General features: G+C 41.6%; 2 protein-coding genes across 18 annotated transcripts in view; both read left to right on the top strand.

The window, feature by feature from the left end:
* abca12 (ATP-binding cassette, sub-family A (ABC1), member 12) overlaps positions 1-19152 on the top strand; it is a 99861-nt gene extending 80709 nt beyond the window's left edge. For all 17 annotated transcript variants that reach the window (XM_049593775.1, XM_049593777.1, XM_049593768.1 and 14 more), the window contains 16 exons: positions 175-262; positions 632-740; positions 2913-2967; positions 5366-5543; positions 5678-5793; positions 7650-7812; positions 8101-8354; positions 8863-9067; positions 10482-10591; positions 11376-11526; positions 15294-15428; positions 16052-16155; positions 17018-17110; positions 17334-17439; positions 17751-17888; positions 18345-19152. In XM_049593775.1, the coding sequence (XP_049449732.1) occupies positions 175-262; positions 632-740; positions 2913-2967; positions 5366-5543; positions 5678-5793; positions 7650-7812; positions 8101-8354; positions 8863-9067; positions 10482-10591; positions 11376-11526; positions 15294-15428; positions 16052-16155; positions 17018-17110; positions 17334-17439; positions 17751-17888; positions 18345-18452 (2113 nt within the window). In that variant the 3' untranslated portion in view covers positions 18453-19152. The remainder of the gene's footprint in view (positions 1-174; positions 263-631; positions 741-2912; positions 2968-5365; positions 5544-5677; positions 5794-7649; positions 7813-8100; positions 8355-8862; positions 9068-10481; positions 10592-11375; positions 11527-15293; positions 15429-16051; positions 16156-17017; positions 17111-17333; positions 17440-17750; positions 17889-18344) is intronic.
* A 1229-nt stretch (positions 19153-20381) lies between these two features.
* bard1 (BRCA1 associated RING domain 1) overlaps positions 20382-26918 on the top strand; it is a 33271-nt gene continuing 26734 nt past the window's right edge. Inside the window, exons 1-5 of the mRNA XM_049594144.1 lie at positions 20382-20567; positions 22850-22906; positions 23728-23876; positions 24509-25554; positions 26045-26125. Coding sequence (XP_049450101.1) covers positions 20476-20567; positions 22850-22906; positions 23728-23876; positions 24509-25554; positions 26045-26125 — 1425 coding nt within the window. The 5' untranslated portion in view covers positions 20382-20475. The remainder of the gene's footprint in view (positions 20568-22849; positions 22907-23727; positions 23877-24508; positions 25555-26044; positions 26126-26918) is intronic.

The following is a 26918-nucleotide window of genomic DNA, read 5'->3' as shown; positions in this document are numbered from 1 at the left end:
AATGTGTGGTCTGAAGCTTTTACCCAAAATGCGTCTCATCTGCGGGTGGATATTTGCTTTGATTAAAAGAAAAACAAGCAAGCGAAGAACACAGTGTGTCACACCTCTCAGCAGCATTCTGAGCTCTTTGTTTGGATCAATATGTTTTGTTTTGTTTTGTTTTTTTTTTTGCAGATATGGTGGCTTTTCTCTAGGCATGCCCCTCCCTCCTGACTTGCTCATGGATATAACAGCGGTGCCCAAAAATCGCACTCTGTCTAAGGTACCTTTGTCTGCTTCTTCCCTGCTACCTGTCTTGTTATCACTTTAATGACTCTGCCAATGAGTAGTTGAAAAACATGACATCTTATCCTAAAGTTGCTTGGCTACAAGATTAAGGCTTGCAGAAGGAGCTGCATTGTTACACCATCAGTGTCATCATAAATGTGCTTTACTGAAGCAATCGTGCCTCTGTTAAAGCGAGTACATTTCCTCAGATGGATGACACCTGCATTCATTGTGTCTTTAAAACCTTGGTTTCAAAACATTGAAAAATATATAGCAGTGACACAGTAGTGTTAAATATCCTGATCTGTAGCAGAGTGAATAACAGTTTCTATGCATGTCTGTGTTTGTGCTTGCATTGGTTTAGGTCTGGTTCAACCCAGAGGGCCATCACACAATGCCAGCATACTTAAACAGCCTCAACAACATCATCCTACGTGCCAATCTTCCAGCAGACAAGGATCCACATAAATATGGTAAGCAGGAAAAAGCTGAAAAAAAGGTTATGCGTAAAATATATATGTTCAGTGGCAAGCCAAAGGATACAGTCTGAGATTTCAGTTTAAATGATCAATGATTCTACACATACAAAGGCAGTGACATGAAACTATACTATCTATTATTTGCTGCTGTTTGCTTATGGTTTGTGATATTTTTAATGATTTTAGAAACAGTCGATACATATTATTTTTGGTGAGGTGAAGCTGAGGAAAAGGTTTAAAAAAAAAAGACATGTCAGACAGGATGCACACATCAGTGATGGGAAAAATCTATCGAGCCAGCAAGATGCTGCTGATTGAACACACAGTGCATTCTTATACTAAATAAAGAGAGAGGTACACAGTGTGTTTACTCATGGTTCATTTCACTGGATTAAAGCCAGGGGGTGCTGTGTATCCTTAGACTCACATCAGTATGCCTGATGAATACTGATGAGTGCCGCTCACTGGGGAGCTGTGCTAAAGAGAAAGAGGCTGGCCCATGTTCTCAGTACTGTTTCAGCTGTATCTGTATCACCCTGACCATCTGCCTGCAAGCACGAGTACATGAACATACACACAAACACACATGAAGCAGTACTCGTAAATACAAACAGAGCATGCACAGACGCACGTGCGCACAAACACATACACACATTTCTTCCACACTGGATGACAAAAGTGCTCGAGGGTGGAGCGAATGTAACTTGTAAACTCAAAGAGGTGGCGGGTGGTTTGGGGGTGGAGATCCAAGGAGATGGTTTATCTGTCACACGTGAAGCTCCAACCCTTGCGCTGGGCACTGCAGTACCAACTCTGGGTTAGGAAGCTTTAGAGGTCTGCATCAGTCAGTTTTTTATGCCACTTTTGCAGGACTGCCCGCTGCACAGATGTGCCATCACACTCCTGTCTACTGTCCACGCGAGAGATTCTGATTGCTCCCACCTGCAACAATATTTTGTATTGAACGTCTATCTGCCCTATCCCTCTAGAGAAAATATACAGTTACTCAACCATTTAATAATCTAACCTTAGAGGACGTGAAGTGAAAATAAATCTTATTTAATGCTTAAAAACAGCCTCAGCTTGAGGCAGTGAGAGCTAAATTGTTCTTAAACTGTTATGGATCATGACACATTTGTTTAATTTAGTAAATCAACAAAAAAAGCAACAACTTTGATCATAATTTAATTGTTTAAGTCAAATTAAATGTGGATATTTGGTGGCCTCCAAGATCAGGGCAGGGTATCAATAGAGTATGTCATTTGATACCTTTATTCCTACTTCATTCGATACCCATCATGTGAAGGGAAGCATTCAGTTGTGTAGAATGCAACCAGACACCTGAGGCATATAGTATAGCCATATTTTCAAATGTTTTGGTGGCAACTCCATCGAGTGTACTCCGCCCAACTTCACCTCACTACAAACTGTATGGGTTGCAGCTGTAGCAGAAGTGGGCCAATTACACATCATCGAAAGCAGTAAAATTTGCATGGAGTACTGAAGTTTTGATACTACTTGGTGCTTGGTTATTTCAGTTGAAGGTATCTTGTACTAATACACAGCCCTGTCTGTGATAGCATATTTAACATCTTTGTGTTTTGTTTTTTTTGGTTTGTTTTTTACATTTTTAGACCAAATGATTTATTGATCACTCAAGGAATGGGCAGATGAATCAATAGTGAAAATCATAGCTCGTTGCAGCTTTAGCCGTTTCCCAATGCGTAGGATACAAGCCCGATCCGGGAACATCCGACCTTCGAGCAGTAGTGATGTAGTGGTAATGATTACAGGTCAGATTTGGATTGGTCGACAGAACCCATCAATTCCACCAAAGTGCCCTTGAGCACTGAACCTCCGACCTGTACCAGGACGGCTGTGCTGTGGGTGAACTCACACTCTCCTATCTCAGGAAATGTAAGCAGAGACATGTAGGGGAGCAGTTCATGTCTGTGAGCATCTAGAAGACCCTGAAAAAAATGATAAAGAAAATTCAATTTCCTCTGTGTGCACTGGCAAATGAAATCATCTTGCACTATATTTTTCAATTGACTGTGTCCCAGGCTAAGAGAATATCATTGCTCATTTGGTTCCTGTGCTGAAAAATAGCCCACATGCTGTTGTTTTTCTATTGCTAACACAATGCTGCGTTTCTTTCTATTACAGCCATTTCAGTTTCCAGTCACCCCTATTTCGGCCGGGCGGATGATGAAGACTCAGTGTAAGGACTGCACTTTAAATTCTTCCTTCTGTTGAGCTGGCTGTCAGTATTCGACAATTTTAATGGCTGCACTTGCAAAAAGAGATTCAAATTAGCATTCTAATTGGTGAAAATATCCCAAAATTAGTCAAGTCTTGGCTGAATATTCTTGGCTGTTGTTTGGCTGAGTTCAAGTTAAATTATTGAAGCATCCTACTTTTCAATTCAGGACATCAAAGTCAGGGTGGACTCAGGGCAGGGAGGTACATGACAGCAGTATTTACCCATATTTGATTTTCTAAATGGATTTCCCTGAGCTTGCACTATTGATCAGAGTCCCAACATAATGAGTGTTTACCCTGAAGGTGGCACAGAGGTGGATTGATTCTACCCTACTTCCCAAAATGAGTTTATTTAAAATACTCCACATTCTGCTTTAGAGACCCAGACTGCAGAGTTAGTGCTTGTATGTGTGCTTGCGTGTATGTACGCAAGCGTGTGTGTGTGTTCCAGAGGATCAAATCAAATAAATCTTTCCAAGAGTGGATTGAGCTGAAGCCGTGGCCTCATGAAGGTCCGTTCTCTCTTGAGCCTTATTAGCACTAACCATTTCACTAGCTATTTCCCTTGGTTTACTGCCCCTCAGTTTCACTGCATACTCTACATTTCTTTATGAGTATAGTATTTACGTAGCCTGCTTAGGTACTGCAGCAGCCACAAGTGCACAATTACCCCTCTGTGGTATCTGCTTCTTCACTTGATGTATTGATTTGGCTTGAGATGTGTTAAAGATACAACAGGCTTATTGCTCCAAATGTGTGGTAGCTTTTCCTGTGGGAAAAAAAATCCATGGCCATATTGGCCATACTGTTAACCAACCTGCTCAGTAACTGCTGCTGCTGGCCATCCTCTGTAGTAGTGCTGCCCTCAAACGCCCACCACGTCCCTCTGTGCTTTTCTCTCTCCTTCCCACCCGGTCACACTGCCAGCTTCATCCTCATCCTCTCTTTCAGCCTCATGCAGCTTATTCTGTTTGGCTGGTGGTGTGCCCCAGCCAGAGGCGAGAGGTAAAAGTACTACAGAGGCATGCAGGGCAGGAAAGGGAGCCTGGGAGATGAACAGGTAGTGGCATCAAGAAAGTTTGAATGAGCGCACTGGGTTGAAGAGTAACTGAGGGATCAAAGCCTCAGCTGGTTGTCTGAGTTCTTGTCTGGACAATGGGCTCTGCAGCTTCCCAGCAGCACCACCACTGACTGTACAGCCAAAGCAATGTGAAGTTGTTCTCTACACGAGGCCATCTGTTTGTTTTGCAGTTATTATTTTGTCAGAGGCGAGGCACAAGCATCTCTTTTAACAAAGCTTTTTGTTATTAATGGAATTCCATTTATTGCAAGCCACTTCAATAGTTCAAATGAGTCAGTTCCCAGCAGGGAACGATATGATAGTTTGTAGGAGGGCTTTAATATGGGCCATTGTTTTTGGAAAGGAATTACACCAGGTTGCCTTATTCAAAGTGACTGAGCACACCAGAGTTGCCTATATTGATTTGTTTGTGCACTTTGTTGTCATTGGATCTAAACTTTTAGCTACGAAAGCAGCCATAAAGTTTAAACTTAAAGAGTACCTCAAATGCTCATTTCCAGGTTCTTGTTTTTTTTGTTTCTACCAGAACATGTCGCCAAAATGAAACTTTGTTTTCCTCATACTGTTTGCGCTGGATCACCTGTTTCCACTGTCTGTTTGAAAGGCTCGTTTTAGCACCTGTCTCTTTAAGCCTCCCTCCCTACAAAGTCCACTCTGTTTTGATTGGCCAGAGTTTGTGGGTCCTCTGTATCTCAGCTGGGGAAAATGACGGAGAACGTCATTTAACGGAGAACATAGGCACTTTCTACTGTGAAGAATCACCAATACAAGTTTCTAAGCACAACTGGACATGTCAGCAGGAATACTGGACATGTCAGCAGGAATACAATCCAAAATTAGGGACAAAAATGAACAACATCGGCATCCAAGGTTACTGGTTTCCCTGACATTAGCACGTAGCTTCATGTGGCAAGTAGGCTACATAATTTAAGGACTGCCTGGAGCAGATGATCATATCAAAAAAATCCATCCAGAGCTGATGTTAGCTTGTCTTGAAAGTAATACAAAACAGTTGAAACTTGAGGTCATAATTTGAAACTCTGGCCACATTTAATATGAGCATTTAGCTTTGTAAATTTATATATCTGAAACAAAATCAGGAAGGCATAATAGGTCCCCTTGAAGGAGTACAACACAGCTTACCATGCAGGAGCATAATGGACATTAATAGAGTTGATGTGGTTGAATGATAATTCACTAATTACGGACATGGCTGGTAATTAATGATGCCACTGTTGTCACTGACATCTGAATGATCCTATTTTTGTCTTCGCAGTGTCCAGGGAATGCTCCAGATCCTAGTGGCTATGTGTGTGCTGACGGGTTATTCAATCACAACAGCCAGCTTTGCCATCTATGAAGTCAGCGAGCACCACAGCGGCTCTAAGAGGCTCCAGCACATTTCTGGCATCAGCGAGCCTTTCTACTGGGCTGTGAACTTCTTCTATGACATGGTAACATCCTTGAGTAACCTAACAGGATGTGTGTGTATGTAACACATTGATCTTTTAAATTGATGTGGAGCTAATTTTCCCAGTGAAATGACGTGCCTTCATGTTGCTGCATCGTGTCCTATCTTTTTCCACAGCTCATGTATTTGATCCCTGTGACTTTGACTGTTGCCGTGATCGCAGCCTTCCAGATTCCAGCATTCACAGATCGGCAAAATTTAGGCGCTGTCACCCTGCTTCTGGTCCTCTTTGGGTGAGTAATTTGGCCTTAGAGCATGTGTGGGTGTTGTGCGGTCAAGGGGGCTTAATCTACAAAGGCTACTGAAAAACAACTGTACGGTGTTGTTGGTCTTTCGGCTTGGTTTGTTCACAATCAAAAGTGATCATGTGATGAATCAAGCTGTCATGAGACTGAATTATCTGAATTATTCAGAGACAAAGTCACAAACTAGCTATTTTGTTCATTGTTAAAGGAACATTATGTTTTATTACAACTGGAGTGCTAGTTCTGTAGCTCCAGTGATCAGTTTAATCAGTATGTTGATGTTGTACGCACCAATTGCTAAGATTTCAAGACACTACAACATCGCAACAAGAAATTGTCTCTTTCTACCACCCTGCATTTCCCCAGCCTGGATGAGCAAGAAACTAGCAAGAGTAGAGCTAAAGTCCACACACACATACACAGATTATTATTCGTTATTATCCAGGATCTCAGCACTTCCTTAAAATCTTATCTCATCTACTTTGATCCAAGTGAATATATCAAAGCTCAGGACAATGATCCTCACCATGCACCCACACAAGTTTTGGTCAGAGTTAATTGTTAAGGTTTTTAAGAGCGTGTCCTCACATAGACGCTGTACTTTCTCGTCTCTACTGTACGTTACTGTGTGTGCCACCAGGTTGGATTAACAGCACTGAGCATACGGAGGCTGGCGTTCTTCAAATGCAAGCACAGCTCAATTTTTTCCAAATTCCTCGCACAGACAGATGGTGGAAGGGCTGAAAGGCTGATAGAAAAATCACTATCAACATGTTTATCCTGTTCATCCAAAGATGCTCGAGAGAGGGATGGTGGGGGATCAGAAAGCAACAGGGCTAATGACAGTAACAATGTGACTCGGTGTGATCTCATGATACCACGGTTCTACAATCAATCCGACTCTGAGATTTAGATTTTTGGAAAGGCGCGAAAGCATCGACACGCCATGTTTCCCACATCTGGATTACTGTGATTGTTTACACCATTCCCTAAATGTGTTTGAAACTTAGTCCCCTATGTTCCCCCTGTTGCTGTCGCAGGCCTCGTCCTGAGCCCTAGATCTTAGGAAGCCAAGTCAGCACTCTGCTTCTCATTTATCAGACAGATGTCTCCCTCCCAAGCAATGAATAATCACAGTCTGTCAGGCGGCACCCACCTGGTCTGGTCTGCAGCCTTCTTGCTTCTGTTCCTTGTCATGGCTTGGCACCCGCAGTCTGCCTACCAAGCACCTTTTTTTGGGCATGGCACGCAGATGCTTTGTCTCTGTCCGACTCAGTTTGTGTCTGTGTCTTTCTTTTCCCACTACTTTTCTCTTCTTCATCTCTTTCTCCCTCCTTCTCTTTCCCTTCTCTGTCTTGCTGACCCAGACACCCCAATCAAATGAACAAGCAGATTATGTGAGAGAAAAGAGAGAACAGAAAAAAAGGGAAAAGGATGTTCTACCACCAGGGGAATAAAGGGAGAAGTAATTTATCTTCCTCTCTTTTGGCATCATGACTGAATGTTTACCCTCCTCATGGTGTGGTATTTTCCTCCTTACATTTCAGTATTCTTTGGTGCCTATTTTCATCAGACTCACAGCTGCTACGTTTAGTCTATGAAAGGCCTGAACCACTTCAGTAGAAAAAAAAATGCAAGGTCATGTCACTTTAGAAGTTGCATTTGTGAGGAGGAAGGTATGAATTTTCCATATCCACTTTGTGTGTTTGTTTTTGTGGGTTTTCTGTGTTTGGTGGCAGCCCAGCCTTATCACAGCAGGGCTATTTAAAGGTGTGTGTGTGTGTGTGTGGTTGTTTTTTAGTTGATGCTGTGTTTGAACTATCCTGTCACTGTCAATTCCTCAGGTTTTCCACCTTCCCCTGGATGTATCTGTTGTCGGGCGTCTTCAAGGATGCAGAGATGGCCTTTATTGCCTATGTGTGCATCAACCTCTTCATCACTACCAACACCATCCTGTCCACCTCCATCCTGTACTTCATGAATCAAATTTCAATAAATAAACCTGAGGTGAGCATTAATTACCTGAGTCAAGATGCCTTTGGTTAGCAACTGATTATCTGAAGTAGCTGAATGCGCACTTTAATGTGTGATTGTTCGGCCCTTGTAGCTGCAGTGATATAGAGTTACAGAGGAGTAAGAAGGGCAAACATACCTCACATATCCAGTGACAAGGAAGGGAAGATTACAATTCAGGATGAGCTTTCAGGTCGCTGTAGACTCTGTTTTATCCTCTCTTCTTATCCTCCCTCTACCCCCTTTTCTCATTGTCTTCTGTTCTGTCCTTCCCTACTGCAGTTCATCCAGGAGCTCTTTGAGAGGCTGAGCTACGCCTTCCTAATCTTCCCGCAGTTCAACTTTGGGAACGGGCTGGTAAAGTTGGCCAGGATGAATATAGAGGTCCAGTTGCTCAGTGGCTACGGCATTGACGCATATAAAAACCCATTCTCCATGGAAGCCCTGGGCTGGATGTTAATCTGCTCCTTCATCCAAGGCGTAGTCTTCTTCACGCTGCGCCTCCTGCTCAACAGGTTCCTGATTCGCAAAGTCAGGTAAGGAAAACAGGAGCCAGATGCAGTGCTGTGATGCCATGAATGAATGTGATGTGAATGAGTCATGTGGTGCACATCCAACCTTGTGATTGAACTGAGAATACTCTGTATCTACAGACTGTGTAATTAAAATCAATTTCATTTGGTTTTCTCTCACATTCAAAGGGTGTGTTTTCTGTTGAGCGATTAAAAAATGCAGAGGATATACAAGTGAGTGGTTGAATATGAATCAGTCTAAGTAATTAAAGAAAACAAAAAGTTAAATTAAACTTTTCTATTCCAAACAAATGAAGATAATTATCAAAATTCTGTTTTTGAAAATAAAAAACAAACATATTGAGCCTCAGAGATATCACAAGCTCAATCCACTTCAGTGAAAAAAAAAAAAGTTCTCACAGTTCCAGTCAGTCACAGATCTAATGGAGCATTTTCTGTGTCTTTGCAAGTCATTCACATGAACTTCAACACTGAGTAGTTAATATAAAACAATATACTTTACCATATGCAGAAATATGATTAGGGGCAGCAAGAAGGTGCTAAATGCGGCTTGTGAGGATGAAGATGAGGATGTGGCGGCTGAACGTCAGCGGGTGTCCAGTGGAGCAGCCAGCACAGACCTACTGCAGGTCAACCAGCTGACTAAGGTCTATCAACACCTCAAGAGGAAGATCCATGCTGTCAAGAAGCTCTCTGTGGGCATCCCTGCAGGAGAGGTAAGCCTAGTAGGAAGTCACAAGGATAACGAAAGACGCATTGCATAATGGATTACTATAATTAACCTCTTGTGACAACAGCAGTCATTCAAGTTACTGCTACTGCTTTAGAGTTGTAGACAGGTACAGTCACTGTGTGCAACAGAAGAGTAAAGACATCTCATCGATAATCTGCAACCCATACTTTTACAGTCAGTAACGTTGCATTCAGTTATTGCTCCTGCAATACTGGAGGCACCACTAGAGACCACATCCCATAAATCACCAGGTGGATTTGTCTGGAGGAAATACAACTGTTACGCCAGTGATAAATCATTTATGACCAAAGTTGTCTAATATCAGTAAAAGAATAACTAAACCCTCAAACCACCTTTTTTCAGCTGAAAACCAATGTGTATGGGTATTTGGTAGTGATGCTGATCAATATGGGTCCAAACCTTGACATTTTAGTGCATGTAATTGAACTCTACAGTGCTGTTAAGTTTAGTTGATTCAAAGCACACCCAAAACACACATTAAACATGAGTTAATAGCAACAATTTCAAACACAAGTACACAAATCGGCTTCACTATCACTCGCAGCATTCACAGACAAAGTATTTGTCTTTTGCCGGACACATTTTCCCCATAAGTACAACATGCTAATGGTTTTAGCACAAACCTATAGCATTTTACATTGTATAAATTAGCTTAGTGGCTAGCGGACTTCTTTCTACCCATATAAAGCCAGGGACAACAGCAACATTTAACAAAGGTAATGTTACAAAATTGGGCTCCATTACATCTCACAAGGTTCGCCGACAAAACAACTGTCTTGTACTAAACACATTTTCCAAACAAATGAAACATGCTAACGTTATTAGCACAAGCCAATTGCATTTTTCATTGTATAAATTAGCTTAGCAACTAGTGGAGATTTCCTCTGCTCATATGAAGCCAGGATGAATCCCGAAGTAGAAATCCCCGAAGGATAAATCACACACAAGACTTGAAATGCTGTTTTGTGGAGGCTTTATTGTCTTTACAATTTATTGTGTCTTATTTGTGAGATTGAAGTTTTTTCCTTTCCACTGAGGGAAATGGTTTCAGCTTACAAAAGTAAAGCTGCCTTGCTGCAACGTGCAGCTCCATTTCTGGGGAGGACGCCCTAGGTATGGCGTCGACTCTGTGCAGTAGTATAAATCCTGCATGTTCTGTTACAATGGGGTTAAGTCACTCTTAAAGATTATATCCCTCTGTGTGATAGCTGGCTGTGTGAAGGATACCCACCAAGTGCTTCTTCTGTTTTTGTAGTCTGTAGATCCTAATATCGGCCATTACATCTATGTGACATTTGAGAAAGCCTACCATAGCATTACAGTACTGTGAACTGGAGAAATGCTCCAGAATTGCTAAAATAAGTGTTTGCTTACAGTGCTTTGGTCTGCTGGGAGTGAACGGAGCAGGAAAAACTACCACCTTCAAGATGCTGACTGGAGACGTTAGCCCCACTGATGGCACAGCACAGATCAGGGACTGGGATGGGTAAGCTGTTCATGAATTTATTTATACATCATCACGTACAAAAAATGTAAACTTGAAAAAAAGACTTTAGGATAGCATGAAAATGTGTGTTTATTGCCTTTTACCTATTGAGTAAGAATATCAGTTTGTTTGTGCTGTCCCCTTCTCACACATAAAGATGTCAGGCTTATGTTACAGTAAAAAAAATACAGATTTTATTTATATATTTATTGTTAAAGCTTTATGGTCCCTGGCTGCAGGCCATATTTGCCATCTTGTTTTTCCTTCCATATATATTTGGTGCACTGCATGCACATTACTAAATACATAAGGTTAATATTTGTTTACCTAAAATATATTCCTGCAAACTGTTGATGATTTATGAGAAACACCATAGAGGACACGGCAGAACCCATCACAGGAGGACAAAGCTTTGATTTCATCTCTACAGGTGCCCAAGATGCACTGTCTAATGAATCTGAGCTAGATTAAATTTGCATAGCACAAATATCCACAAATGAGGGATGATATTGCCTCCCATCTGCCAAATCCTGAACATAAATGGTTTGGGGTTTTCGCAAGTAGCAGCTGTATCTTAGCTGTATCTATCTTATCCATATCTCAGAGTATGCAGGTACAGACCACTGTCCTCATGGGGCTGGCTCCTCATCACAGCTCTTTTGTGAAACGGTTTGGTGGGTATCCCCAGCAGGGTGGGTGGAGCACCCTACATGTCCATCTGCCCTATACCATGTGGTAGATGCCCCTTAAGATAATATATCTTTCTTTGTCTTCTTTTCCCTAGGCGGTTGGTTGACATCATGGAGTGCCGTAACAAGGGAATTAACATCGGCTACTGCCCCCAGGTGGATGCACTCGACAACCTGCTCACTGGAGAAGAGCACTTGTACTTCTACGCTCGCATCCGAGGCGTCTCAAAGAGGGAGATAGACAGGGTAAGGGAGAGCTGCTGGCTCTGTGCTGATTTTCAAAGCTCTGGGTAGTGACAACACCATCCACAAAATGACACAGGATCTGATATAAATTCAAAGGTGCACTCCCACTGCAGGACTAGTAACTGTTGATGCTTCCATGCATGCTGAATGAGAGAGTGTGAAGTGTTGAGTGATGTGTGCTGAAAGCTGTACTATCTGGGGCAAAATGGAAAAGCTTTTGTTGTCAGCTCATGCAATCCAAACTTCAGAATTAAGCTGATGTTGTATGCTTCACTGCAGACAAATTTACATTTAAACGATACTTTGATGATGAGAGGATCTCATTTGACATGTCACTTTAGCCCCATTCTTCCCATTTATCTTTCTGAGAACTAATCAATCTTGCCTCTGTGGTGATTACTGAGTGTGCCTGTCTTTTGCTGCTGCTGCTGCTGCTGCTGCTGCTGACATGAGAGGAATTCACAGAACAACCAATCAACAGATGATGTGATTTAAGATTTTCCATCTTGATTTTTTTTTCCCCCTAAAAGAAGCCGAAAAGAAACAGCTCTGAGGTGTGCAAAAATGTGTGAAAAACATCATGACAAATCTAAATTGTATGCAGAAAAACATCTATCTTTGTTTGCCTCTCTCTTTACACCATTTTTGGATGCAGAAGTATAAAACATTGATTGCCTCTGACAATCTCAGTCATGTTATGAACAAAATAACACACTCACATACTGTACACTCACACACACAACATTAGCAAGGATGCTCATAGAAACACAGACACACACTTACTTACACAAACAGAGAGGCACAGAAATGGATTTGTCTGGCTCGAGTCGGCGTCGCTGCTGTCGTTACAGCTCCTCTTCCCTGGTCAGGGTAGTGACAACAATGGTTATAATGGCCACAGCATCGGTGTCGGGCTAATTCACAAAGATGAGGTTATATATAGAGTTCCTCTTATGTTGTCTCCCACTGAGAGTCCCCTAGCTGTGGATAATGAGACAAGCCTTAATGGGGTCATTTTGCATTGACATGGTTTTGTCAGGCTTAATGAGCTGTTACATCAAAGGTGATAGAAAGCGGCTTTTATGAGAGAATGTAGAAAAAAAAAAAAAACACATTTTGAAGTGAACCAGTCAGGTATGTGCTATGTTGCCAGGGCTAATAATTTAGATTTAGCAGCTGATTCTGTGTATTTTTCTAAAGTATGTAACAGGGATTTTCTGCATAGAGAATTACAAGGCGGTCCTCTGTCAAATTTTGTCCTGCCTCTAGCTCATGGCAAAACACTATTTTCAAACAAGTGCTGTGCTTGGTGGATTTTTGTCATTTGTAACTATGATTTGGGCATCACGCAAATGTGGTGGTGCTGTCGTAATCAGCGCAGTACACCAGGAAAGGCACTGCCAAAAATCTGAGCATAGTTCAGGCAGGACAGAATGTCAAGCTCAGCTCACATCCCAGCTAAATCAGCTGATCTCAAACAGCCCAATCAACTGATGGAGCAGCTGATTGATGGAAGGGAGTCAGCTGATAGATCACATGATTCCTTTCTATGAAACCAATTGGCAAATCTCATTCAGGGCGCCCTATTTAAACTGCTCTGGCCTGCCTACTGTTGCTGCTTCCTCTGCAAGCCGCTTTGGAACCCACCTCCACCCCAGCTCCTCCTTTTCATGCTGTGTCTGACTTATCAGTATCATTTCTGTTTGTCATTGATGCTGCTCTGTTCTGTTCCTGGGGGCCTTTGCTGCTGCTCTTCCTGCCTTAGGCTTTCCATGTAGGCGCATGGAAGGGCAGGGAGGTGTGCTTTCTCTGCCTCAGGCTTTCCTCATTTGCAAATGGAAGGGCAGACAGGTGTGTTGTCTCTGCCTCAGGCTTTCCTCATTTGCAAATGGAAGGGCAGACAGGTGTGTTGTCTTTGCCTCAGGTTTTCCTCATTTGCACATGGAAGGGCAGAGAGGTGTGCTCTTTCCACCTTAGGCTTTCTGTGTAGGTGTCAGAACACTGTCTTGTATTGAGACTACAACGTTGAAGTGTATGGAAATAAAGTCGGTTTTTCCCACTATTTCTGTACAAAGGTTTGAAGAGACATCTTTAAAACATGATGTGAGTTTACTACGACACATGAAAATGTGACTGCCACATATAGCCTACTGATTTAAACAAAATAATTTAAATAAGGACATAAAATTGTCTTTGTCCTTCAGTTATTTTTTTCAAGTGCTTTGAAAGCAGGAGTAGATTTATAGTTGTGTAAATATTTTGCCAGCAGAATAAAATTGTTTTACAAGATATTCAGTATAGCAGTACTTGCAATCATGTTCTCAGTCTTACACACAGCTTAACCAGGTCGTGTGATATGGTACTTAAATACACAAAGAGATATTAAGTGCACCACAGAAAATTGCAAATGAATATTTTCTATTCACATTATAGACCCAGTTGACCATACATGTAACAATCTGGCCAATTTATTAATAAATTGTGTTTTTTTTGTTCAATCATATGATGGTTAGAGCTTCTAAAATGTGTAAAATATGCATGTGTGTGCACATGATCAGAATGGTACCACCTCTGCCTCATTTTGAGCCAGGAGAAACCCTGTGTAATGTCTGACACTGTGTTCTAATAACCTGGATCAGTGAACTCAGAATCATACGGAAAAATCAACTCTAAAGATAAATCCTCTTACAGAGAAAAAGCAGATAATCTTAAGTGAACAGAGTCTATCCACTGCATTTGCTTGCTTCATTGATCTGGTTCCCAAACTTGCCAACTAATGGGAAAAAGGCTAAAGCTTACCGATGGGAAATCACCTCAAGCTATTTGAAAATGAACTGGTATTTACAGCGCACTATTTCATGTGATTAATAGGTAACCATAGAGATATTTAAGCGACTGAAATGGTTATGAGCCATTAAGGTTTTTTTTTCTCCATTCCTGCTTTCACAGTGGTTTTTACACACAGCATAAATTGATATGCACCAAATAGATTATGCTGCGTCAGTTCCTGTTCTCTAAAGCTGCAGCCCCAGGACAGCATGGAGCTTAGATAGAATAAAGTCACCAAGTAAAGTCATCATTGTTGTACAAACAAAATTAAATATGCATGAGAGTGAGACAGATAGATAACTCAGTTATTTGCAGTGCAGCTGGACAGAGTAGGAGGAGGCAGCAGCAGAAATGAACATGAATATCAAGCAGGCAATGTTGTAGGGCCACCCTTTGCCCTCCAAAAAAGCTTTCTGTAAGTCCACCTTTTCCCTCTGTGATCAGGTCCTCAGTTGTGTGTAGTGGGATATTGGACTTTTTTTCCAGAGAGAGGTCTGCTAGTTGATGGATTAAAGGGATGGGAAATCAACTTTCTGTAAAGGTCTGGTGTTGTGTAGATCTGCTGGAGCCACAGTTTGGGGGGTGAGTTTTTCCCTCTGTGTATGAAACTAGGGAGCAGCATACTGGTCTGTGAAATTGTCTCATATTCCTTTATGGTCATAGAGCCATGCAGAGCAGTCATTAAACCCACTGACTCCCAGTATATGACTGCAATACCATCATATAACTCTGACACGGATTAGCAGTTAGCAGCAGACACTGGTTGGGGGTTTCTATTGACTTCCTTCAGATAGAAACCTATTTGGATGAAAACAAAGGAAGCAAATGTTATAACCTTAAACTACTGTTTTCTGCCATTTCAAACTGTACACATTTTTTATATGGTGTTTGTCATTTTGTTTATGCATTATATAATCGCCTGCATGTTTCCTTTAAAGGTGGTGAACTACCTACTGAAGAGGCTGGAGCTGAGCTACCACAGAAGCATCATCACTGATGGATACAGTTGTGGCACCCGCAGGAAGCTCTCGACTGCGCTGGCTCTCATCGGGCATCCGCAGATCCTGCTCCTGGTGAGGAAACACCTGTTCACGCTGCTGTCGCTGCCCATTATTTGCCTAACTGGCCAACAGACAGCAAATATTAAACTAACTATTTACTACTGTTCCTCCTGAAAGAGTCTTTGAAGTAAAATAGATATTGATCCCCTGGACTTGACAGATCTCATATAGTTAATTAGTCTGTTTCCACAGACTCACCCAGGGGTGGCCTTTCCTGTTAGCTTTCAGCCTCGCTTCTACCTTATGTCTCTATCAAATCCTCCCTTCTCTTCCTTTCTCCTCTTCCTTGTATCCTCAACTCTATATTTGCTCTGTGTCTTCTTAATTTCCCCATCCTCTCCTGAATTTTCCCTCTGCCTCCTGTCTTTCTTTGCTGTCTTCATCTTCATTTCTTCCCTTATCTTCCATTCCCACTCCTGTTTTGCAATTGTGCATTTGTGTGTACTCTTTCTTGTTCACCCTGCCCTTGTTTCTCCCCTCTCCTACTGTATGAACGGCACACTGTTTGCAAAACACTGCTCTCCTCAATTAACTCTGTGTTTTCTCTGGATCTTTCTGTTTTGATTTCAGCCCTTCTCTCCTGCTTTCACACATCCTGCTTCATTCCTCTCTTCTTATTCCTTCTCTGTCTGCAGGATGAGCCAAGCTCTGGCATGGACCCTCACACCAAGCGTCACCTGTGGAAAATCATCTCAGAAGAAGTGAAAGGAAAATGTGCCGTGGTCCTCACCTCTCACAGGTTAGTACCAAAGACATACACCTGCTGGGCCATCATCACTGATCAGATTCTAGTATTATGAAGCAGGATTTACGTGAGCCAGCATGTGCCAGCTTTTTGCCAGTATTATGTATAGTTGATGAAAATATCAATGGCCAGGTGTCTGGTGGGAAATATGCCAAATAAATAAATAAGTTCATTAACAACGTATTAAATAGCCTTATATTGATTGACCTATAAGATATGTTGCCGAGACAACTTGAATATAAACAGAAAATTGTGCAGACCAGATTTAAGGACCGATCCATAATTAAAATCAAAGCTGCACAGAGTGATTCCCTGTCTAGTCAGAGCATACGCCACATTGACGGCGGTAACCAACTTATGCTTAGCGTGCTCGGTGCAGTTAGGGGACAGTAAATGTAAAGGCACACATTTTATGCAACTACTTACACTCTACTTACATCCAAATGTGAATCGTTGCATTAATCTCCATCGGTGATATAAGGGAAATTTTCAGACTTTACGCTTCACGAGAACAAGCAATAATGATCACAGTTTTGAAGTACATAATAAACACAGCTGAGATGATGAGGCTTCAGCTAGGCACAACCATATTGTGACATCATTCTGATAGCTTTGTAAATATATCCAGACATAGTGGACATAGTGGTTGTGCTTGCAGATTTTCATCATAAAAGACTGGATTACTGGCCTTGCGAAGGTCTGCGCTCCCCAAATGACCTTCTAGATAACAACTATAATAAATACTAAGTGTTGTTTTCCTTTAATTTCTTCATGACGACAGGCATGGCTAATTACTGTATGCTCAAAGGGTCCTAGTGTGACCTTTTATCTTCCTCTCTTTGTCTCCGTCTCTCAGCATGGAGGAGTGTGAGGCACTGTGTGGCCGTCTTGCCATCATGGTGAAAGGTCAGTTCCGTTGCCTGGGCTCCCTGCAGCACATTAAGAACAGGTTAGTGACCTCTGCTCATCCTCCAACTCAGCCATTACTGCTCTCCCCACCCTGCGCCCACAGCCTCCCATTCTTCCCTCGCTGTGGTCCTTTGTGCAACTGAATGTTCAACTTTACTTGTAACAATGTACACCCCCCTCAACAAAACACACACACCACCTCACCCCTACCCCTCAGACATGTAATAACACAGCGCTTTGTTCGTGAAATCTCCTTTGTGCAGGTTTGGCAGCGGGTTCACTGTGAAGATGTACTTGGCCAAGGCCTCCTGTGATGCAGAGGCAATCACTGGCTTCATGCAGCGCCGATTCCCCAGCACTTATCTCAAGGTGAGCTTTTCCAGCTATACAAAGTAGTTAAGAGTACTTGGAAAAGAATAGAGTACAGACTAAGTATACATTGCTTTGCAATAAATTGACGTTGTATGTATGATTCTTTTTTTGAAAAATTCCCAGCTATACCAGTATTATTAAATGTCATATTGAGCAAGCAGATATTTTATTTTGTTGATCTGTGGGGTGTTTAGTTTGCTCAAATAGGCAAAAACAGCTTGTACTTTATTTCACAGTATTTAGGTTACACATAGAACATATTTAAGAAGATTTAACCCTCTACTTGTGCATTTATTCTCAACACACAGGACCAACACTCGACTATGGTGGAGTACCACGTACCAATTGCACCAGGAGGGGTGGCTGACATCTTCAGCCAGCTGGAGTCCAACAAGAATGCTCTGCAGATCAAACACTTCTCTGTGAGCCAGACCACACTGGATGAGGTGAGAAACAGAGACAGAGAGGGGGGAACTAGTGTGAGGCTTTGTAGGGGTGGGTGGATGGCAGCGAGGGACAGAAAAAAGGGACAGGAGATGAGACAAGAAGAGAGAGGGTGGGAGGGGAAGCAGGGACAGAAGAAAGCTGAGTGGGAGTGGAAGACTGAGTTGAAAAAGTTTAAAAGAGGCAGAGGGAAACTGACAGAGGATATGCCTGGGGGAAAATAAATGGAATATGAGTTAGGGAGAGAATCCATGAGTTTCATATGCAGCCAGTGCTGATATTCTTCAACTACTCTGCCCTTCTGGGGCTCTGGGATTGGAAGATACCATAGGCAGGAAAAAGAGAGGGGGGTCGGGGAGGGAAACTGACCAGCAGATTAAATAAAATTACATAATTCAGAGAAAAATAACTATCTTTTATATTGGCATGTCACTTAAATTATCTCTGAACCTTCACAGGTCTTCATCAACTTTGCCATGGGAAAGATCGCCATGGAATCCATAGCTCTCAACAGCGAAGACGAGGAGTGCAACGTCCCGGACTCCATTAAGGCAGTCGAGACGTAGAGCTGACTGCCATCTTTTCTTTGCCATGTTATCTATTTCCACTGTGATATGAAACACAACCTGCGTTTATAGCAAAGCTACCCTTGATATATATGTGCAAAAGACAAATTTAAACCATTCATGTTTAAAATTACTGATAATTTCTTCAAAGTGTTTTGACCGATAACATGAAGGATAACTTATATTAAAAGGGCACATGCACATTTTTATACATGCACAGATGAAAAAAGTTGATAAACTGAAGTTTCCCATTAATACTCTAAATCTTATTATTTATGAAGGATAAAATTACTCGTATAGGCTATTCATTTCTCTCTGTGGTTGGGGCACTGTTAACCATTAGATTGTATACCGTAGCAAATGAAAAACACTTAATTTTCTATTTAGAATCTTTTTCTATTTGACCTTTATGTTTGCAAAACATGGTTTTACATCTTAAAGCACTCATACTAGATATATGACATGTTTAAAGATGTTATTCTTTTAATCTAACAAACGGAAATATTCACACTCAGAGGAACATCCTCGCAATGCACTTTTTCCCTTCTCATTAATACTTCCTCTAAGGGCATACCTAACTTTTAGAATGAATGTACTGAATATTTAATTGTCTTTTTCCTGCTTGTGGACCAGTTCCAAATTGTCTTGAATGTATCAAATCTATTTTTATTATTCCAATAAAGCTATTTTTCAAATGCAACTGCTGTTTATGTGCTTATTTCACATGCTTATGTTATGTTTGAGCATACGACCACATTCAGCATCTTTGATTTTGCTGCTGTGGTGGACCTAAAGCACTAACGCTCCAGCTTATTACTTGTGTCGTTTTGGTTGTTTCAGTAGAGGGGCCAAGTATTCCTGGTGTTATTTTCTTAAAGGTGTCCCGATGAGGAAGCTAATCAAACTTGTAAGGTGGACAGAGTGGAAGGGATGTAGCCTTACGCCACAGCTAAAAAAGAAAATGATAAATACAGGAACATGTTCCTTTTAAAGAGTATCGCTCCTGCACATAAGCACAGTTTTTGCTTTAAGCTTATTTTTATGTGCATGTGCAGTATGACACAGCACAACTTGGGTAATGCATTAAACTATTGTTGACATTTATTGGGCCAGCAATTAAATAAACATAAATTGCAGCTAACGTCAGTGTCAAACTAAATAATTCAACGCAAATCTGAACATGCTGAAGGGCCGTAACTAAGTTGAAGTCATACATATTATTCTTATGCTTCAAGACAGTCCAAAAATATTTGTAAAAATTAACAACTCTCCTCAATTCGAAAACCCAGAAGGCAAAAACTCAAATCTGTGTGGTCATAGCGTATAAAGTCTGAAAATGAATTAAGAGAATTGTTCTAGATGACACTGAGCACCCAGGGGGATGTTCTGAGTATATGGCTACATTTTCTGTTTCACAACTGAGAACACTACAATAGAATAAAGCTCATTTGGGTATAAAAAAGAAAACAAACATTATGGGGTTCCACAAAATCAGGCTCCCATTCATTGTCTATAGAGCAGCTCCAGACTTTACACCCTGTGACATTAGTTTAAAAACTTATTTCTTCGGTTTTTGGCTTTGTAAGACAGTAGCTCACGTTCAAAAATATTGATTAAATTTCGGCCATTGAAGTAACATATTGGAGTTCTTCATTTAGGTGGTGTTCCCCTTTAAGAATAGAAGAGACGCTAAATAAAGAAATTGTATTTATTATATTGAAATTATATGATATTATATCGAATTGCGTATTTCTTTTCAGAATTAAAGTAACTTTCCGACATGTTCATTACCGTATATTTACGCATTTTATATTTGTTTATAGACCAAATTAAAGTTCCTATCATGTTGCTTGTGGGCGGGCTGAACTACGTCACTACCGTGGTCATAGCAACTATCACGGGCTACTTCCGCAAAAGTTTGGCGGGAGATGCAAGTATCCAGGAAGCAACGTCGACTTGTTTTGCTGTAGAAGCTACAAGTCATAACAGAAGAGTCGGGAAACACATAACATTCATTTTAATCATGGATAACGGTGTCACTGAACAGAAAAAGGATTGGGAGAAGACGAAGGAGGCGGTTGCGAACTTTCGACAACTGCTGCTTTGCTCCAAATGGTAAGTTAACGTTACTGTAGAAGTAAGCTATGTTTGATAACAGGTAACGATAGGTCCCTTGTTGTGTAACCAGTGACATTACCTAACTTAACGTAACGTTACGCGTTTGTTTGTCAAACTAAACTGGGTTTATTTAATGTTAGAGGACCACGCTGCGTGTATGTAAAGCTAGTTAACGTTAGCTCACGAACGTTGTCAACAACACCTGAATGCAATAACGCTAATTAGCATTACAGGATTTTTCCCGGCTAAACACGACCGATTATAACAGGCTAATAACTTATACTGGAGTTAGTGTTAGTGTTAGTTATCATTTAGAGTTAACGTCACTCTTCTTTGTAAGGTTATGAGTCACGTTACGTAAATGTATGAATAAAACTTCGGGGCCTTTTGATATCAGTGTTGCAGGATAATGTGAAGGCTAATCTACAGCTGCCTCTTGGTTGCTATCGTTAACTTGACCCACTATAACTTGTTGTTTAATGGGTTGTGCTTGTGCTCCATAAATCAAGCCTAGTGATCAAATATTTATCGATGACCTTACCCATACATACGTGTGCCGTAGTGGGATGACATTTCTAAAACCATTGAGCGTCAATAACACAGTTAAGTGCATGGCAGTATAAAATATACAATATGATTAACACGACAATACATCATAGATAAATACAACATTATGGTTTGGGTGCAACAAAAAGTCACAACCCATGACAGCACACACTTTGCATAGCAGCTGGGGTAGCCCGAGGATGGACAAGCTGGCATGTTGTGCAACAGATAAACAGAAACTGCACTTTAAATCTGAGTGTGGATGTAAACATTTCCTCGGTAGAGTAAAGCATGAATAGCTGCATAAAGGGTACAGTGTATTAAGGAGAACTAAAGGATACTGCCCTATAAGAAAGTAGTGCAAATGATGGTGTGTGTGACTATAAGTTGCTTTAATGGACCTTTTTCACAGCAGACATTGTGACCTGTCATAGTAGGAAAAGCACGGGTGAAACTGATAACATTAAAGATGCCTCAGTTCCATTAGGTGTCCCTGTAAACTATTCCATTGAGCCAGTATGCACAATACCAGGGCCTCACGTAAGTGGAATGTAGCCATCGTTAATGTTAGTGAACACATTTGTGCTTTTCCTATATTCATGTCAAAATGTCTTCTGTGAAACTCCAGCCTGATGGCATGAGTCTTTGAGACGTATAGGAGGTGCTGGTGGCTATTCAGATGCAGAGGCTTTAGTAACTGAATTGAATATGTAGGGTCTGAGATTCCTGTAACACCCCCTGCTGTCTCCACTATCTGATGCAATTACCAAATCAGACTGCAGTGCTCTATAGTAGGATGGGTGGCGACTGAGGTTTATTCTCCTCACTGTCTGCAGGAAATGGAGAATTTGCAAAGCTTTTTGTTTCCACAGTGAGGCCATAATAATGCAAAATGGGAAGTGGTTACTGAAGATTTTGGTTGTTATTGAAATATGAGGTGAGGTACACTTTTATGTCCCAGAGGGGCAATTTGAGATACAGACAGTAGTGATGAGTACAATAGAACAGCCAGTACAATACATAACACACAGTATGCAGTGTCACAGCAACGTCTACTGAATGGATCATTTATGAGACATTTGTAGTCACCAGAGGCTGAATTCTAATAACTTTGATCCCCTGACCTTTTACTTAGCGCCATCATCAGGTCACAGTTTCTATTTGTCCAATACTTTGGGTTTATTGCTACATACTACTACTGTTCAAACTAAGAACATGTCATTTGGCATTGGCTGTGTTTTGTGCTAATTAGCAAATGTTAGCATGCTGACTCACTAAACTAAGATGGTGGACATTAAAGACATGATACCTGCCAAACATCAGCATCTGAGTACTGCTGTGCCAAAGTACAGCTCGCAGAGACACTAGTGTAGCTATAAAGTCTTATTTATGCTTGTTTATACCACCAAAGATAAAAAAAAAAAATTGTGATGGCTTTTCCTGAACACCCTCTGTCCTTAGACACTTGATTAGATAAGGAAATGTGGATATAGGATACATGCCAGTTATAAGACACACGTGTTCCACTGACAAACCAACTAGTTCTTTGACATGTCCTCAAAGTTGCTTATCCTTGGCTACCTTTTGTTCTCATTATCACTCCAGGGTCTGGAGGGTAAACAACAGTTGACTGTACTAATCCTGGGGATCAACTCCAGTGCTCAGTGTGGTGGAGGTGGTCTTGCCCTCTCTGACTATACAGGCCACTTGTAAATGTTTTGTCTTTCTTCCAGCTCGGATTTAATGACGGAACCTGTGTGTCTGGGAGTGTGCGAGCATATGCTGTGCAGGTAATGTAACCTCAGCCAAATGTATTATATTCTGACATGCTCACGAACAATAGACCTGTCTCATGGTGAACATTTTTATTTGTCAAACACAGGTGTGACTAATAATGTTATCAGTGGCTCCGTTCCATTTCGGTGTGCTGCTGCCGGGGTTGTGCATGCTGGTTCACTGGCACACTGAAAGAGAATGTAGCCATAATACAGCTGTTTGTATTTAACACCAGCATTATGCATTTTCTGCTACTGCAAATCAAAAATATCAACAAGAAGATTTTTTGCTTCCCTCTCTCAGTATTAAAGAGTGGCATGATTCAGTAGGATTTTATTCCCTACATAAAAAAAAAAATATTGCATAATTATGTATATTATTAAGTATATGCAATTAGCAGATTAATGTGTCGTTGATAAAACAATCAGAAATGATAATTGATAATGTGACTTTTTAGGCCAAACTAACTTCAACAGCACTTTTGTAACAGGCATTTCATATGTGAGAGATCTGGAAAATAAAGTAATCTTACGACACACTTAAATGATCATCAGGAAATTTAGTAGTTAACATTACATTTGGAATGGGTCTTATTTCTCGCGTAGATGAAATACTGCAAATCCATGGCAGTGGCACAGTGTCTTGGCAATGCATGGTTTACAGTGTTAAAAGTCTTGAAGGCAAATTAATGTCCCTTCAGGCATAAACTATAGCCTCAATTTATTCTGTCTCTTCATGACTGAATGGCCTTAAAAGGTAAATCGATAAGCTCATTGTGTTTCTTCTTACTGAACTGTGGAGTGAACTCCTAATCCAAGATATGTTTATTGCACAGGTCTTGCGCCGGCCCCCGGGCAGGAGATGGCTGCGCAGTGTGTCGGAGTCCTGCGTGGGTGAAGGACATCCAAATCAACAGGCAGCTCAGCAGCATTGTACAGCTCTTCTGTGGTTTGGAGTCCCTGCTTAATCCTATGAAACAACCAGGTAGATGGTAGCCATTGTGTAGCAGCTTGAAAGCATAATTAACAAGTTATGTATTTAAATCTATGCCTTATTTGTTGCTTTTCTCCCCACGTTACTCTGCCCACGCCCCCTTCTATCAATTGTTGACTGAAACATTTAACATTCTCCTCCGCCAATCTAATCTCTGAATGACAGTATTAGTGGCTTGTTCCTGTGCTTTATTATCTTTATCGCCCATCCAGCATCCCGGTAATGACAGTAATTATGCAATGCAATTAACCATGGTAGTGTTTAGTTTTGCGAGTAGATCTCAGCTTTGACAAAGAACTAGAGGGCAACTTTCTAAGCCCTGTAGTTAAAAAGTGAGCAAATCTGCAGGTTGTTGTGCTCTCTAAATTCACACAGAAATAGCTCAAGGGCTTAAGAGGTTGATTTGGCACTTTTCTACTTCTGTCAAATATCAGTATTATTAGTTGGGAGTGCATAATCTTAAGGTGTGGTGTTGTTCTTTTTTCATTTTAACAACATCTTAACAGATGCAAGGTAATTACACAAAGAGCCTTTTTGACAGCAAAAAGTTTTAGTACATGCAGGAGGGGAACATTTTGTCTTGTTAAACCTGTTTTTTTTTTGTTTTTGTCACCCCTCTTCAGCTGAGGTCCAAACACAACATAAGAGCCCTGTCCTTAAACACAAGAAGAACTTCAAGATCTGGTTTAGCCCCCGTAGCCGCAAGGTACGCTGCATGGTGGAGAAGCCTTCTGAGGTCGCCGCACCGGAGAGCACATCCTCTATAGAGGAAGCAGCTGCAGCACAGCCAGACACCGTCACCTCTCAACACGAGGACCTGTCAGTTTTTAATTTCACCTCATCCTCCCAAGACTCGAGCTCTTCTTGTTCTCAGAAATGCAAGAGTGAAAACAGGCAGAAGAGGTCAACTAGGAAAAACGCTGCCAGCAGGAAGGTGACGGTGCAAGGGACCAACAGGACCACACGAAAACAGACCAAGCAGCAGATGAAGAAGAACAGGCTAGAGGCTATAAACCAGCAGTGGGGGATCACCGAGGAGGCAGATGCCCTAAAGGAAAAGGAGCAGCCCTGTGCGGATGGGGCAAGGAGGTCCAGTAAAAGAGTTTCCTTCCTAAGCCCTGCTGTCACGTCTGACGAGCCTCAGCCTGCAGTGCCACAGGGGAGTATTAATGAACTCAGCCCGAGTAGAAGCACCACGAGGGAGAGTCTCTCAGTAGGCAGCGTCACTGTACTGAATGACCAAACCCAGCCCGGTCAGAAAGTGACGGACAGTGTCGGCCAGCATGACAAACTGCCTGAAACAGACAATCCTAAAAAGCAGGATAACGTATCTCCCCCAAAGCACTCATCAAAAAGATCCAGAGAGGAGGAGAAGGTCGCCACGTTGGAGACCACACCAAAAAGGCCCAGGGCTTCCCCAGGCAGGCGGAGGAAATCACAGATGTCTCCAGCTGTCCTCAACCCTCCATCTTCGGCTAGCCCCAGGTGTGATAAGAGCATCAAACACTCGAGAGGAGAGCAAGGAGACAGCCCCTCTGTCCGAGCCAGTGCTGGTAGAAAATCTCCCTGCTCTCCTGGTGCATCTTTTGGACGGCCCACAACAGGGAGCCCTGCGGTTATGAAGAGGAACCACAAGGGAGAGACCCTGCTGCATCTAGCTGCTATAAAGGTCCAGTGGGTTCTGAATTATTCACCTTATTCACTCCATTTTCTGTTGCATTCTACAAATGCAAATTTTAAAACATGTCTGCAGTAGAGTGACAGCACTAAAAGCTAAATAATACAGAAAGCATATGTTGCAGGGTGCAAATGTGGCCTTTTAATCTACTCCATTGTCTTAGTTTATTTCAAAATGCAGCTAAGATAAGATCTGCTGGTTTGAATATATTCCCCACCCCTCAGTTGAACATATTAGTCTTCAGATAATCAGACAGCCATGTTCTGGGTCCGTTGAGAATAAACTGTCTTGCAGTAATCCTTGTAAACATAGTCGTAATCCCCCTCTGGATTCCTGACAAGGTAATCAATGGCCCACTGTGGAGTGTGATTGATAAACAGTGGAGCTTTGGTACACTGGGATCGGCTGTTGTGTTTGAAGGGTTGCGTTTACAGGTCTGCAACTCTGACCTCAGGTTTGTTGTTCTCTCTGGGTCCTGCAGGGGGATGTAGAGGCTGTCAAGGAACTGCTGGACCAGGGGGCTGACCCTAACCTGAAAGATAATGCTGGGTGGACACCTCTGGTAAGACTAATGCACCAAGTGATACGTCTTTATTTGCTGTGTGCAAAGCCTCATTGACTAAATGTTTCATCATCAAAGCAGCAGTTGTTAAGTGAGCATAATTTTGCCACACTGGTTGGCTCTAATTTTTTGATGGAAGAGATTTGTCGTGTTTCTCGTCAATAGCATATTGTCATTTTTTACACACAGTGACTTTGTGGTTTGTCAGACTCCACGCAAGTGCTTGTTCACTGTGGCTTTTCTATTCATACAAACATTTGCATCTTGTCATTTACTAATTATTGTATTGTCTTCTCCAGTAAATCAACATGCTCAGTCACTGTGCGTCATGTTGCTGTTATGAATATGCATGCAGGCTTAGTTTTCCTGGCTTAATAGCTCTATTTTTTCCCCCTGTATCCTAACACCTGTTTCTGCCAGGTGAAAATTGAAAATTTCATGTCAAGGTTATTCTCGTCAAAATATTAGTGAGTTATTATGTTATCCCAGTACTCATCAGAATATGCTTAAATCTCTTAAAATGGCACCAAAAGGTAACATATCTGCATGTGAGGTTATTTGTGCTGTTTCTCTTTGCATTGCAAGCTGATCTTGAACTGCAACCAAGCAATAAAAATATCTGTTCTGTTGAGGAACATAGTCACAAAGACTTAATGTTGGCTTTAACTGCGCTGGTAAAGTACAAATATGTCATGCCAGGATCCAGGCTCCCCAGAATGTGTCAATTACTGTTAGCACTGCCATTTTTAAGCATTCTAGGCTTCCTCCCAGAAATATGTAGGCATGTGCTCTC

Source organism: Epinephelus fuscoguttatus, linkage group LG13 (genome assembly GCF_011397635.1).
Source record: "Epinephelus fuscoguttatus linkage group LG13, E.fuscoguttatus.final_Chr_v1".
In the NCBI taxonomy this organism is placed as follows: domain Eukaryota; kingdom Metazoa; phylum Chordata; class Actinopteri; order Perciformes; family Serranidae; genus Epinephelus; species Epinephelus fuscoguttatus.
This window is presented reverse-complemented; position numbering and strand designations above follow the sequence as displayed.